The 15780-nt window shown below is 42.9% G+C and overlaps 1 protein-coding gene across 3 annotated transcripts in view; it reads left to right on the top strand.

The window, feature by feature from the left end:
- The window catches only part of FHOD3 (formin homology 2 domain containing 3), a 171561-nt gene that overhangs the window by 26802 nt on the left and 128979 nt on the right, over window positions 1–15780 (top strand). For all 3 annotated transcript variants that reach the window (XM_078864109.1, XM_078864110.1, XM_078864111.1), the window contains exon 3: window positions 12484–12548. In XM_078864109.1, coding sequence (XP_078720235.1) covers window positions 12484–12548 — 65 coding nt within the window. The remainder of the gene's footprint in view (window positions 1–12483; window positions 12549–15780) is intronic.

The raw sequence follows: 15780 nt of genomic DNA on the forward strand, positions 1-15780 counted from the left end.
ATCTGCCATGGTTTGTGCAGATGCAGATTAGGGTGGACCATGAGCTTCGTGGAAGATCAAACCCAGGGATATTCTGCGTTGCGACGCCACTTATGATGTTTATGCCAGATGATAAAATACCGTTCTGGTAGTTAAACAGATGCCTTGTTAGAATGTTGTGTGCCGACAACCTTCCACATTGGGGAAGGGAACAGTTCACTGCCAGTACGTGCGCTGATGAATCAGAATGCTCGCACATGCACACATGTATACAGTACTGTGATTATAAAGCAGTATGTTCTCTTACAAGGTTTGCATTTCGCCTACCGATGTAGTTTTACAGCTGGATTAAACAGATCGAATTCAAATAAGAATGTAACTCTACACTGTCTGAATTTAATCGAAAGCTCACCTTTGTGTGTGGATAATCCTTGGTATCTGCACATGTCTGACACAAGGTGGTGTTTGCATGGGCATAGCTGCAAACATATATGGTTGCCACATTTTCGACTATAGACCAAACCCAAATATATTTCTCAGTCAGCCCAAGTCTAACAAAGCGGTTCCATTTACTGTGATAAAAGTTCTACACAATACCGGTACCAGATCTCGGTACGAATCAATTCCTGCCTGCCGAACAATTCCTGGGCTGTCCTAGTCAAGCCCGAACCGGTGGCAATCCATGCCCGTGTGTGAGTTGAAATTCTGGACACGTGGAGGTGGTGTGGGGGGAGTGTGGATGGTGATGGAGGGTGCTGGAGTTGGGTTGTACTTTTCTCACGTTACTTGAAACAATATGAGCCTCGCTTATTGGGTCACGCGCAGCCACCAAAGACTTATACTTTGTTCAAGTTAAATAGTGCAGGCTTAACATGTTAAGTTATGTACGTACACATTTTCATCCAATTTGCAACACTTAAATGGGGTTCAACTGTAAATCACAACTGAATTGTGCCTTATGTAACAGAGCAATTGGTAAAGTTCAATTTGTTGTTTATTTAAGATAACTTAAATCTACATTTGTACATTCTGTATTGTATATTCAAAGGCGTTTGTCATCATAAATTATAATTTATGGCAATACAAAAGTTAGTTAATATTTAACCCACCCCTAGAATAAATATTACACCCTGCACATTATTTCAGGACAGGGCATTTATAAAGCCACCGCAACTGAATTAGGCATTGTTTACAAAATAGCACTGTTTTCAAAGTTAAATGTTTCATTGGCACAATATTAAATCTACAATAACTAAGAATATCAAAGATATGTCGTGGAACTACAGCATTTGATAATATAATCATTAAAATTAATGTTGACTTACATGGGTTTTTCAGAAGCATATTAACAAACCAGACTCAAACGCTAAAGTGATTCTTACGGATGGAAAATAATAATTTACCGTCGTTGTGAGAATGTTAATAACAAAATAAGCAATGCCTGCTTTCCATAGCTGTTTGTCCATATAAAAAAAAATTACACAACTTCTCAGCTGCACCGCCTTGCTAAGAATAGAACAGGCTTGGGCATTTGTTTAGCAACGAGGTGATCCGAACTAAGTAAGCAAAAGAGCGGTGCACAATGAGTGAAACGATATCGCAGTGTAAATACACAGTCTGTTACTGCTAGCTAGCTCGCGTCCCTTGACTACTACGCGTAACCACAACTCTGGCGTGCTGTTAAAACCAAGTGCAAGCTTGCCAGTGGGTTCATTTGTTTGATTGCGAACGGAAGACCAAACACTGTTTATTTTCCTCAGACATTCCAGTTGAGTTTGTCATGATACTAGGAGACAACACATGATGCGGCATTGGCCGACTGCAGTGTTGGTGACCTGAAACTTCAAAGATCCAATCTCACCTGTTTGCAAGCAACTTAACTCGGTGGAGGAAGTGAACGAGCCTCACTGGCCGTGCTGTATTTGAAGTGGCAATTGAGCTCAGGTTACCTAAGAGCCAGCAATTGCGCTGATGTATCGTTGACGAGTATATATTGCGGTGAGAGCGCTTGATTCACAATGAGAATGCCGCAGGTTCAATCCCCTAGTGAAGGATCATTTCTGATTGTCACCTCCCTTGGGTAATTGAAATGAGTACCACTTTGAGCGTTCTCACTCGTGGTCACTCTATGTAGGAACTCTTCTCGGTCATGGGAAAGTTGGATTTCTACCACTGACTTAGGGCCGCCAACTTATATGAAATACATTCCAGTTCTCACCTGAACAGGAAAACTATTTGGCTTCGGCTTGACCTTCACTGTTGTGGTTACGAATTAGTTCAACAGGTTTTTGATGAGAGTGGCAATGTGGTCACGTTAAATGTGCTTTGCGGATCACTTTCCGTGCTTTCTACCGGGGGCTTCAAAATACCCAGGGTTACCCATGGCTAGTAAGTGTGTTCCAGCAATAATGCATTTTCATAAACGTCGCTCATTGTTAACTCCACACATTTTGAGGACTCGGTCTCATATAGGGGTGCCGCGGTGGTGAGATGTTAACTCCCTCACCTGGTATGGAGGAGGTTGTGGGTTTGATCATAAACCCTGACGCCTGTATATTTGGAGTTTGTATGTTCTCCTTTTGGTCGCGTGGATTTGTCTCTGGGTCCTCTGCTTTTTCCGTCCACATTTAGAAACACGCGTTTAGAGTATTCGGCTGCTATATACATTTACACATGATAAGCTACTTTGTTGAGCTATCATTGTGGCCAGGCCCTTCTGAAAAACAGCAATATACCTCAGTGGGCCTTAGCTGGTCAAAAATGACTTTCAACCCATCCTTGCCATATTCAACCACCACTCTGCAAATAAAGAAACGGCTCATACTCCTCGCACTCCTAAAATTTAAAATTTTCTCCCATCATCTCTTTTCTCAGGCAATCGAGTAACATAGTAGCTCTCTCAACAACCTTAAAAAAGTTCCATTTGCCACTGACCGCTGGGTATCTTGGGCCTTTGCTCAGCAACTGAGATTAACAACGCATTGCTATCCATAAATGGTCCACTCTTCCCTTGACCTGTCCAGAGTGTGCCTTTGTGCTGCCCGTGACCCCTGCGTTATAACAGCATGCCTTGTAATTATCTGTCCATTGTGATTGTTCAGGGCAAGTCTAGCCCTGCGAAACAGTGCGTTATTGTCACAAAAAACTCTTTTGTATTTTGGAAAAGCACCAAGGTGAAACAGTTGAAGAGTCCAAGTACTGTACAATGTCTTACGTCATTGTTTCCCTATTTCTGTATCCTTTCTCACGTATTAATGTTTGTTCTTGAGTTCTACACAGCGGACAAAAAGTGTGTTGTGTATTATGCGGTTGGCTTGCTAACAATTGTGCATTTCCTACTATGGGGAACTCCACGCGTGCATTTCAATAGTTATTTGAAAATATCGTGAACACCATTCGTAAATTTAGTTTGAGGTTAAATGCATAGTTTGGCATTGCGCAAGTCACACAAATCGCATTTTCGCAATCACTGAGAAAACACAGACAAGCTGGAGAGCAGCCAGACGGCGAGCTGGCACCAACAATTGTCCAAGTTCCGTGATCCTCGATATATTTAGATGTTTTCATACTGTTCATGAGTGTTGATACGTGGGGGGGGGGGGACAGAAGAGCACCTAGAGACAACGCACGTGTGTGAGGTCAAAACTCTAACCCGCTCAGAAGGAACAGATGGTATTAGACCACACTCTGCTTTACTGCATTCTACTGGCAGAGCAGGGAATGGCACCTCAAGGCCCAATTCGCTGCCTCCACAGTGCCGGGTTACAGGCCACGTGCACATCCACCACCCCCTGTGAATGTAGACATTGACTTATTTGATTACCGCAGCAAATCATGTAATTAGAGTAATGACGTAACGCACTTTCTAATTAATAACGAGTCATGTGGAACCTTCTGTTATTTTGGAGAACCACAGTAGAATATGCATTCCTGGGTCAGTTATTGAGAGTGTATGAGGCTTAACACGATACATTAAAGAGGCAAACTAGAGCGGGATGGAGTGATTTTGGGAAGAAAAAAAAATCTGAATTTGATCAGGAAACCCGACATAGCAATGGGCCTGCAGGTGACAGTTTTCAGTGCGCGTTGCCAGCACTGATGTGCGGATCTGTAACGTGGACACTGACAAATTAAACGGAGCAAAATATAAAAAAAGCGTACTGAAAGAGAATGGAGAAGGTGCATGCTACTTGGAATGACATTGCACGGAGAGGAACGCACGACACGTCGTGATTAAATTTATTCTATTTTTTAACTACGTGACTTTACCGAAAGAACCAAAGAGTATGGATCCCTGCAGTCACGACCGCACGTGTCGAGGGTAAACAACCCTAATTGGAGACGTGATATCGACCGTTAACAAACACGTGAAGTGGGCATGGGCGCGACACGTGGCGGCCCAACGGATGATGGAACGGTGGCCAAAGGAAAGAGCGCGGGCACCAAGAGGATGACCATCGCAAAGGTGAAGCGATGGTGAGATCAGGCGACGTGCAGGAGAGAGAGTGAGAGAGAGATCGAGTGTGGCATCACGCGCAGCAGCAGCATGAGGAACGTTGACGGCATGGAGAAGCATTCATCCAACAGTGGCTGACAATAATGGTGTCTGTTGATGATAATCATGTTGAGGTTATCTGGAAAGCAATGCGCTATAATGAAGGCTTTACCGCATTGAACACTTTAAACCGATTACACTGTAACTGCGTGCAATGCTGGACGGGCGCTATTCATTGTAAGGGACATCAAAATAAACACGTCCCTGTTTAAGACATCTACATTCTCACGCGAGGCGGGCACGTGGCCAAGTTTAAATCATTGGCTTGATATTTGTTACATTTGAGCCAGTCTGTTAACACGTAGTCTAGCGGCCAGATAGCACTGACCGTGGCCGTCTCTGAGACCCGGGGCTCAAACACATTTAAAAATGTTAGCGCCACATTTCTCAAAAGCTGCCCAAACTTGGTCAAGCACTGACCACGTGAGTGCTCGCTAGAGGAAATGATCAACACGTTTTGTCTGCTGCCACGCTTTGCTTCTCTATTTGTGTACCCTCATCTTGGTGCTTCATATATATTTGTTTTCAATTCACGTCAAAAGACATGTAAGGGCTATATTAACGATTCATATTCAGTCGATGTTATTTTCATCGCGTGTGCCTCTCTCTATTGCAGCGGCTTCCATAATTGTTATTGCAACATTCGCTTTCCGAGCTCACTTAACCCGATTAAGCTCAAAGCAATCTTGAGCGAAAAGTCCGTCGTACACAGACGTTGAATTAGGTCGTGAACTGTTTTAAGACACCCATCAGGAGAGGCTTTATGGGTGAACATTTGATCGATACACTGGACCACGTACAATTAATATCTCTTGTTGGGTCGTGGAGGGTCGATGACAATCATTTTGGCATAAAACTACCATGTCACCAAATCCAAAAACAAATACGTACCATTGCAATGGCTATGCAAACCTAGGCGTTTAGGTCTTCTATGTTGTGCAGGCAGGCCGTGGGGTTTAATGTTGCATGCTCTGTCTGCACTAAACATTTGCTGAAGAGTCGTTTTGATATTGTTAGCTCGGTTGCGAGACTTCACTCAGAAAATATGCTCCCTATCACCCCCCCCCCCACTTCGAAATAGCCTCGAACCTATAATACATCTCAACCACAAATTCAATACTGACTTCTGATGTACGAACAGCGTGAAGATTTGTGATGTTGGAAAACATATGCGACAAAAACGCATTTTTTTTGGAGTGTGATCATTATTTAGATGCTTTGTGAGTTATTGAGGTGCAATAATTCTTCGTTATGCTTTATGTGTTGCACGCGTTTATTGGACGTTTATAAAATGATGCAAACAAGGCCACAAACAGGTTTTGGGTACAGGGTGCATTATTTGGTGGAAGAACAACTTCTCGTTACATGAGGTGACGGCGCTCAAAAAATAATCAAATGTGAAAGTCTTTCTGTTATGACCTTGAGCTTTGTTTCTTGTGAGCGTGACCAGAATTAGTTTACTTTGATTGCTGCCTTTAGGAACAAAAACTGTAGGGCATTGCAAAAATATATATAACAACACCAAGTTGAAGTTTCCATTTAATTCTAGATTTGAAGCTTTCGTGACTGCAAGGATTCATACTCTTAGTTCTTTCGGTAAAGTCACGTAGGTAAAAAATGAAATTAAAATTAATAAAATAAAACAATAAAAATCACGACGTTTCGGAGGCAACACAAGTCTCCGACTTGTGTTTGAAGTTTCCAGTTTAACTTGCAACTTTTTTTGTATCAGCCGTGGTGCGTTTCGTTAAACCCATAGGCTGTGATATCGATGCTAATGTTTGTTAGAATATTGTGATGGATCGTGATATCGCTTGTTACTGATTCGATCCAGTGACATATTTCGGTAGTTAAGAAGCTTGTTGGTGCACAATGGCTTGTGTTGGTCACAACAAAAGCATTAAATCAATGTTACCGCTCTCAGACGTGGCATATCACAGTCAGGCATTTTCCTTGTTGCATTGTTAAACAGGGCCTGCATATACTGATATGCATTACGGCTAGCTTCATGAAAAGTGCTTCATTGTCCCAGGCTAAATTGTTATACAAACATGGCTATTGGAAAATTCCAAAATGATGTTGGTGGTCAAATGTTAGTTATACGTTGTTTGTTTTATAATGGTGCTGTTTAGCGTTCATCATAGTTTATAGCGTTTTGGTGTCTGCTTGTGCGTTCCTTTGTGTGTATGTTGGAAGTAGGGGAACGGCAGTGTCGTGGTTAGTACATCGCGCCACGAACCCAGCGACCCGAGTTTGATTCCCTCTCGCGGCCAACACCAGTGACGATTATCTGAACCGGTCCTGGGAATCCCCTAGGTCGACTCGGCCTCAAATGAGTACCTGGTGCAAGTGTCTAAACATCGTCGCCGTGGAAACACAGATGCCCGGGCGTGGTGCTGGCCATCCACACCCTTCGTGTGCCGTGCCGGCCTTCATAGTAGGTGCTCACGAACAGCACTTGCCCTAACAGTCTGTTAAGGGCTATATGGGGGATCTTTGCCTTTGTTGGATGAAGGGATCGCTCGGTGCATCTGCGCCTAAGCTGTATAAGCACTTGCCCGGCTGTCAGCTACTTCTGGTCAAGAATGCAGAGAATGAGCTGAGATTAGCTGAGGGGCAGCAACCAGCAGCATATACAGTACAGTAACGACCATTCAGAAGCCCTCTCTGAAGAGCAGACTGAACGTTATACTTAGCCGAGAGCGGCGATATTATAATACCGTTGTGATTCATGAGCGTGCGCCAGCGTTTATTGCAAAGTTATTTCCGACATTTTTCATGCTAATATAATCCTTCTGTTCAAATATAGGCAGTGTTCTGTGATCACTGTGCACCTTTGTACTTCTGTTACCACCACCACCACTACTACTACCTGTGCGTAGGACCATATTATCCACAGCAGGAATTCACTTTGAAGGCAACTAATGCTAGAATGTCAAACAGGTTCTCATTTATGATCGACCATTGATGAAAACCGTGCCGAAACGGCCAATAGGGCATGCTGGGTGCCAACTCGTCTGTTCAACGTGACATAAATAGAATGAGGCCTCCGTATTAATAGCTTGTGCTTGCGAGCGTTTCTTTTGGGAGTTGGGCTGATGCCACTGAATTCTTTGCGACGGTCCCTTTAAACATTTTTATTATTATTTTATATTCCGGCGTGCCGTGTAAGCGTCTCGATGCGAAAAGAGTCCCGTCCTATAAACAGCACACAGGCGCGACGCACCGGCTTGCATTCTGATCAATGGTCCAAACAAACGCTAAATATGAGATTACTACAGCGGTATCACAGGCCGTGGAGTCATGCGGAGGCATTAATGGGTCGGCTACTAGCAGGGTGTCTCTTCTTGTCGGCCCGGAATCGTACATCGCATTCGATAACCATTTTCCCAATGAACTTTTCGATTAGCGAACTTGACATTGCGTAAAGCGCCGCTCTATTGATGCCGTTTCATTGTGACGTTTAAGTGGGGGTGCTGGGATGGGGGGTTAATGGTGCTGCTGTGTTCTTTATTTTGACCTGGGGACTCGTGAAGACGTGGCTCTGGGCAAAAGTAACAGACGAGTTATAAAGAAGTTTTGCGGTAATGCTGTGCCTCTGATACGTTCGTCACATGTGCAATGAGTTCAGTAGTCTCACTATGTTCGGCAATAACACTGCATATTCACTGAAGCAAAACCAACACAATAAATATATAACATTGGAAACACATTTGTAACCCATTAATACCCAGACCTGAGAGCACAAATACGGAACAGATGAAGAGTAGACATTTTTGCAGGTTCAGCAAGATTCGAAAAAGTAGGTTAAATAAATGGTATATTGAATTGCTTTAAAAAATGCCATATTACCAGAATTAATTGTAAAATAGTTATATGTATTAATGTTGCGTGCTATGGATTGAAATGTAAACGTCTACGCCAACCGTTGACCACATTCCTGTGTTCCATACATTTTCACATATATAAACAAAGCTTACACTTACAGCCACTCATCAATACAATACTGGATGAGGGCCTCCCCATGCCATGATGGTCATTAGAATCTTTCACCATATTTAACCACACTGGTCAGCGCAAGTGGTGAACGTATGGCCCAGGGATAGTTCAGATGTCACTCTTCATTGACAAATGTATGTTTGTTGAACTTCTTTTGCACCGTACGTAGCTGACCGTGCTAATTGGAGGTGTGAGTAAATCAGAGGTGCCGTGGCCAGGAATCAAACTCGGATCACCAGGATTTCATAGTGGAGTGCACAAACCACTGCACCATCACTCCACCCCCTTTAAAAAAAAAAAATATCGTGTTATATTTAAAAAAAAATCTCATAAATCCAGGTGTGTTAAGAGGAACACACATTTCTCGGGTGGATGTTTGACAAGGGGTGGGGCCAGCATGTCTGAAAATTATGAGCCGAGGTAGCACAGGATGGCTTTTGGCTACCTGCTCTGTGAGCAAAATATTTCACGTGAAATGTATTCCATGCAGGAAAGCAACTGACTCGTAGCCAAACGATCAGAATTCTGTGCATAAATCCAGCGATGGTATTTAATTAGTTGCGCCGCAGACGAAGCGGTACCGCTTTACCGTCATGCGCCGTCGATCTCGCGAGCTCGGTGCCTGTGCCCTGGACGACATAGAAATATTGTTTGCCGAATATTTGCATGATTTATGCAGTATCAGTCTCGGCTCATGCGCCCCCCTCCCCCCAACCCCATTTGAAACACCTGCTTCAGTTGCTGCACGTGGCTAGTGGAAATGTGGAAGGTTAAAAGGTGATCGAAAAAAGCCATCCACTACTCCTTGCCTTCCTCCTTTTCTTCCAATAACAGCGATGGAGAATTGGTCCAAAATGGCCGTCACACCTGACCAAACAACAGTGGGATTAATGCGGCCTCCTCAGCAGCCACCGCACAAAATATATGAGCGGGCCATTTTAAATACCACGCTACGTTATGAAATATTTTTGCCATTCGGGGGAGCAATAATTCGTTTAATCGTTCATTCTCCGTGAGGATGACTTTGTCATTCAGCAGGGCATAAAAAGGAGCTTCATAGCAACAATCGCTTTTCTTTCTCCATTTTACTGTAGTGCAAATCGTGTTTATTGATGTCAATGTGTTTTATGTTGTAAAGCAAAGAAAGTGCGGATACAAAAACGCAAATTGGGGCCATGAACAGCATTGTCATATAACGAAATGCGCTTTTCGCAATATTTTCAATATGTTTTTTTAATAATCGTGTATTTTTTTGCTGCATCTTTATTTATCTCAGTCAGCTCACCAGTCAGTTTATTTCGGGTAAGGCCCATTGAGCTCAGAGGTTCTTTTTCAATGGCGATCCGGCCAAAATCGTAATCGTTGGATTGTTTCTGCTCTCGGTGCACCACCCATTTATTGTATGAGCAAATAAGAGATTAAACCACTGCACTTAGTTCCACCATTGTTATAGTGTTAAATTTCTGCAGTAATCCTTGAGTACAAGGGCCATTATTAACGTTTTTAGAGGGGATTATGGCAACTTGACAGGGTATACTTTACGCAAAAAAAACCCCCCACATTAAAATCAGTGCAGGTCATCAATGTAATACAGGGCTTTTCCGCCAGATATAATTGTGCACACGAGGGTAGTTTTCTTTAAGAAAGCACTATTTTTTTCCACCATTTTTTCTTTATTGCAGAAGCAATAAAGCAAACTCCATTCCTCTGCTAAGAGGCCAAATTACAGCGCTGACAGTGGTAGAGGCGCAAGTGTTCTCAGGAGTGACATTTTTAGGAGCTATGATCCTATTTCACAGATTACAGGGATTAAGCTGGGTTGTGCTTCTCCACCTAAGCCACTTGCTCCTCAAGCCTACGCGTTCGTTCAAAGATGTTGTCCAATAATTGAGGCCCATCTGACAATCAATGTGATCTTTCAAAATTGTTGCGGGCAGCTATTGTGAAATGCTTCCGAGATAAGCCAAATTGTATTTATCGCCCATTGCATTTTGCCGAGGTGTTCATTTCTGATGCGTAGGGATTCACTGAGAAGTTATCGTGGCTCAGTCAAAGTACATTTCCTTATACATCTACTGTATAGATGCACACAGCTGGATTGCTATGGAAAACTGTTAAATCTCTACAACATTTCATACCAGCTTTGGAGTATTGAGAATGTGCTTTACCAGTTAGCCATTATCCATTGATGTTAATAGAATAGTAGTGTTAATAGTGTTAAGGTCCTCCAATAGTATGGCATTGAAATACACAAATAAGGAAGTGGATAAATAATGAATCAAACGATTACTTTACAACAATTTGTCAGTCCGCTGCTCAATTAAGGCTTCCACATAAACCAACACGCTCCGCTGGGCGAGGAACGTGGCTGGGAGGTGGGGGGATACCACGACGGGTTTGGATACTATGAGCCACTTGTGTTAGCCTCAGCTCGGTCTCAAACCCAGATCACTGGGTTCACACCACAGTCTGCTAACCACTGCGCCACTCAGCCTCCGTATCCACCATGATCTAGGGCACCACGGTGGTGAGATGTTAACTACCTCGCCTGGTATGCAGGAGGTCGAGGGTTCCCCGTAGTCACGTGGATTTTTCTTCGGGTCCTCGTTAGAAACGTACGTTTAGACTATTTGGCTGCTATAATTTTCCACGTGATAAGCCACTTCGTTAAGTTATCATTTGTGGCAAGGTCACTTCTGAAAAAGAGCGATATAGCTCAGTCGGCCATACCTGGTAAAATAAAAACAATATTTGAATAGTTTAGTTTAATAGTTTAGTTGCATCGTTTACCTGAAACTCGCACAATAGCGACTGCCAATGGACTGCATGACCATCGCGATGGCATAGGGATGACGATTATCTGTTACCATGGTGTGATGGAGAAAGCTACGGTATGACGTTCGAGTGAAATAAAGTGTTGTGTGCAGATAAAATGAAATAAATCGTGATAACCACTTCCACTGCTGGTAGGAAAAACCTAGCAATGAATACCAACATTGTATGAATAATGGATAAAGGACCCCCCTATATTTGTGGTCCTGATGGATGATAAAGCCAAGTGCTGCCAGGGAAAGCTTGTTTCTTGGCATGCTGCATTGGGGGGACTGTGTGACTTCGCACCATGCTCAGCTCGCATCATTCTTTCCTAGCAACACCTGGAACACACCAAGATACTTGCAGTTAGGTGGCTTGACATTGGGAGGCCCTCCTCCCTGGGTACAGACGCAGGGATTGAACCCTCGCGACCGAGGTGGCAGCACCATTACCTGAGCCGGCACTGCGGAAATGAATGCGGCGGTATGAATACGTACACGGTACAGTAATACACATGTGGTAACAGTTTGGATGTGACCATTGCACACGTTTACATTTTTATTTATTATTTCATTTGGCCACGCTCTAATACGTTATTGGGGCAATGAAAACAACGTCGCTTTCTGTGTTGAATTGCCGTGCGTGGGAGTGTGGTCAGCAGGGCCTTATACTGAGCTGTGAATTATATTGATGTGCCCTTAAAGTCAGTGGATTCAATGGATGAATGGACACTGACGCAGCTTCAGGAATCTCAGTTGCCCCTGTATTGCTGATCGCTTGTGTTTGAAATGTTCCTTTTATTTTGTATCCAGCACAGTCTCGCTCTTTGCCCCTCTCTCTCCCCTCGCTCTCACTCGCTCGCTCGCACGCACGCTCACAGGCACGCTCACACTTTCACTTGCATCTCAAGAGGTGTTTTGTCCACCGTGTCCAAGGGAGATTTGGCTCGGGCGAAACAAAATCTTTTTGAAGTTGATTAAAAATCGGCTGCTTGGACTGTCCTTGACCCTACATCGTTGTTTTTTTTTATAAGCTAAAGGAAGTTATTATGGGACGGAATAATTACATCGTGTGTCTGTCTTCTTTCCCTGTGCCCTCCATCCTATTTGCCCCACACCACTATCTATCGCTTGCAGGAGATCCAAGAAACAAAGTATCGTTTTGAGAACCCAGCTCTCGGTGCGGGTGAATGCATGCATCGGTATGTTGCCTACCGTTGGCATTAAGCACCCACACAAATGAAAGCATTGATACACACACACACACACGCTTGCAAATTCGTGTGCGCGTCATTAAATACAGTCACGCCGCTAAAGTAATGCAATCACTTTCCTGTGAGCTTGGGGATATTGGTAGCCTGATATTGTGGACAGAAACTGACTTAGCAGTCTGTTATGTTTTGCGGCAGAAGTAGACACATGTTGTCATCTAAAGTCTGCATTGCATGTTTTGTGCATATGCCACATGTGTACGAAGGTTACGATGCAATTGAAACAAGTCACTCCAAAGTAATGTTAAGTTTTATTTGAACCTCACTTTGAAAGATATAACACTGCAGATATAACTCAGCAGATGCATTAAAAGGTAAGGGATATTCGAGTATTTAATTAGCTCTGCTCAAAAATAGATTTCCTTCTGTTTGAACATACAGTACACTGCACATATGTGTGTATGCATGTGTTTTTAAAATGCCAGCCCTGCCTTTAATACCCATGCTGCAGATGACTCATTACCCTTGTACATACTCACATTTCCTATATGAATTGTTGACTAATAATAATAGTTTATAACCCTGAGTTTATTTTCGCAAACTCTGGAACGTGATTGTGTGGTCATACATTCACTCTGTACGCTATGTGGCAACCGTTTAATCTCGCGTGTATATAAAAAAAAAGACTGGTGTTACCACGGCAGCTTACACACACACACAACTCACTCTGATCTCAGCCGTGGCACAAACTCAAGTAAACACGTTCAAAGCTGCGTATCGCGGTGGTTGCACGTTTCATGTAATCTTTGCACTTAAAAGGCCGTGTCGCCTGCACTGTGAGATTTTTCAGTCTTCTTTCTGCGGGCAAGGTCTATGCCAACCAACTGTCACTAATGGATGTGGTAAATGCTATCATATTTGTTGTTGTTGTTGAATAACCAACACATAATATACAGCTTCAGCATTTAGTCTTGCCTTTGGTGTGTAGGACAACATGATACATATACTGGGGTTTGAATTTATTTTTTAATAAGTACCATTTATGGATTGTTTTGGGGGGAAATGTGCACGACAAGGGAATTATTACATTGCATGATTATGAGAGATGGTGACGGCTTGCGGAGGCCTTCATCCAGCAGTGGATTAATAATGACCGAGGATGATAAATAGAACAGATGCAAATTAAATAGATAACTAAAAAAAAACATTATTTTCATGAGCAGGCTACAAATGTCCATATTTTTTAAATATATTTTTAAATGGACATAGTTTTAAAATCACTGCACACCATTTAATGGCAAATAAGCTGCAAGCGAATGATTCTATGCAATTAGAGAGTTATAATGAGGAACAAACTCTAAACCAAAGTGTAAATCAACTTCACACAGCAACAGTGGCAGCCATTAGAGATAAACAATTCTATATTAGCAAAGGGTAAGTTACGTATACCCATGCAACTCGATTCAAATAAGAAAGATTATTTATCCCATTATTTATTCAAGTCTTACTCGACAGTGAATGATGTGTATTTCTTCTGGCGGAGGTGTGATGCCAAAACACGTCTATATGTTTTTAAAAATGTATTCACATTAGGTGACAAGAAGATTTTGCTCTGCAATTCCACATTAGTTTATCTTTTAAAAGTAATATTATTCCAAGGCTCATAAAAACAAATTTCAGTCACCACTGCTCATTGCTATTTTTACAATCAAATACCAAGCGGTATTCAATACTTTTATAACCCTATTTGCTGTGTTGTTTATAATTATAGCCCTTTATCACTCCAATGTTGTATGTTGAACTTCTTTTTCACCATACGTAGCCAACCCTACTAATCGGAGGTGCAGGGGAAGGACAACAAAATTAACACAAAAGGAGTTCCAAAGAATTGAGTTTTGAATCTAGATTTAAAAGTGCATAGCTCCATACATTAGTATATTACTCTTACACAGATCATCGTCTCACCATGCAATAGATAAAGTCTTAATTCTACTGAGGTTCAGATGTAAGTGACTGTGTCTCAGCTGTAAAAACAGACACACCCCCCCCACCGTACCACAGGGTGCCTCGCCACTCTAAGACCTCACCGCGCAGGCCAGCATCTCCGTGTCCCCACAGCCTAAACACAGTCACACTCCCCGGGATAACTGTTTTCACAACTGGCTGCTACCGCCTGATGATGGGATGTTCCAAAGATTCACTCCCGTAGCCGGAACTAGGCAACTTTGGTATGAAGGGCATATTGCACATTAACTGGCAGGTTAATATGTGCCCATTCAAATGACCAACCAAAGAAAGGTTTTTGAATTTGACCTGCCCAAGTCGTAGCTCACTGATATCTGCTTTTCATTAACCTTTGAGCCAGGGCCAGGCAATTGGGATTGGTCAGTCCAAAGGGGTGGAATATTTTCCTTCACTCGGCGCACTTTTTGAAGTCGAGCCCTGCATCGTGACTCCCCTTAAAGGTGACGGTGTGATGTGGAGTGGCAGACAATCTACTGCACACCCCATGCTGCTGCTCCGATTAAGTAATGCGGTCGTGTTGAATGGTGTGTGCCAGCTGTCAGATGCAGATGTGTAGGAGACATGCTACATTTCTGAAAACTTGGCACTCTATGCCATGCACTTTTCAAGCATAAGTCATCGGAGAGTGGTTTTTAGATTAACGCCGGTTCGGATGGAAAAAAAAATCTCCAAACCAAAACAAATGAGAAAAGTGTAACTGCAGCCGTCCTTCTGCTCAATTCCTCTTGAATGATTCTTTATTGTCCTTCTGTCCTCACACTCGTCCCACGTGGCCACGTTGGGATGAATGCCAAGCCATCTCTGCTTTATTTAATATTCTGCACCGCACAAAAGCGGGGCTAACGCTCCTTGGCCTTCCGAAGCAACAGGGGGAAAAGAGAAAAAAAACTGAAAGAAAGTGGAAAATAAAGACTCAGAAAAATGCAAAGCGTGGTGCTAGCTGCCCTGCTGAGCCTTTCAAAGAGAATGGGTGATCCAAAAACTGCAACCAACAAAAGTCTGTCCATGTCAGACAACATGCTTCTGTTGAACTGTCAGTATCTTGGATATCAGCCCCCTTCCAATCGATTCAATAAACAGAGTAGATGTCTGGCCATAGCCAATGGGTGTTTTACAACGGTTTTAAATAAACATCTTCTATATAATACAACAGGGACTCCCTTCTGTCAGTGAATATGGTAAAGTCCTGTACGAAATA

Source organism: Lampetra fluviatilis, chromosome 17, assembly GCF_964198595.1.
Source record: "Lampetra fluviatilis chromosome 17, kcLamFluv1.1, whole genome shotgun sequence".
Lineage (NCBI taxonomy): Eukaryota > Metazoa > Chordata > Hyperoartia > Petromyzontiformes > Petromyzontidae > Lampetra > Lampetra fluviatilis.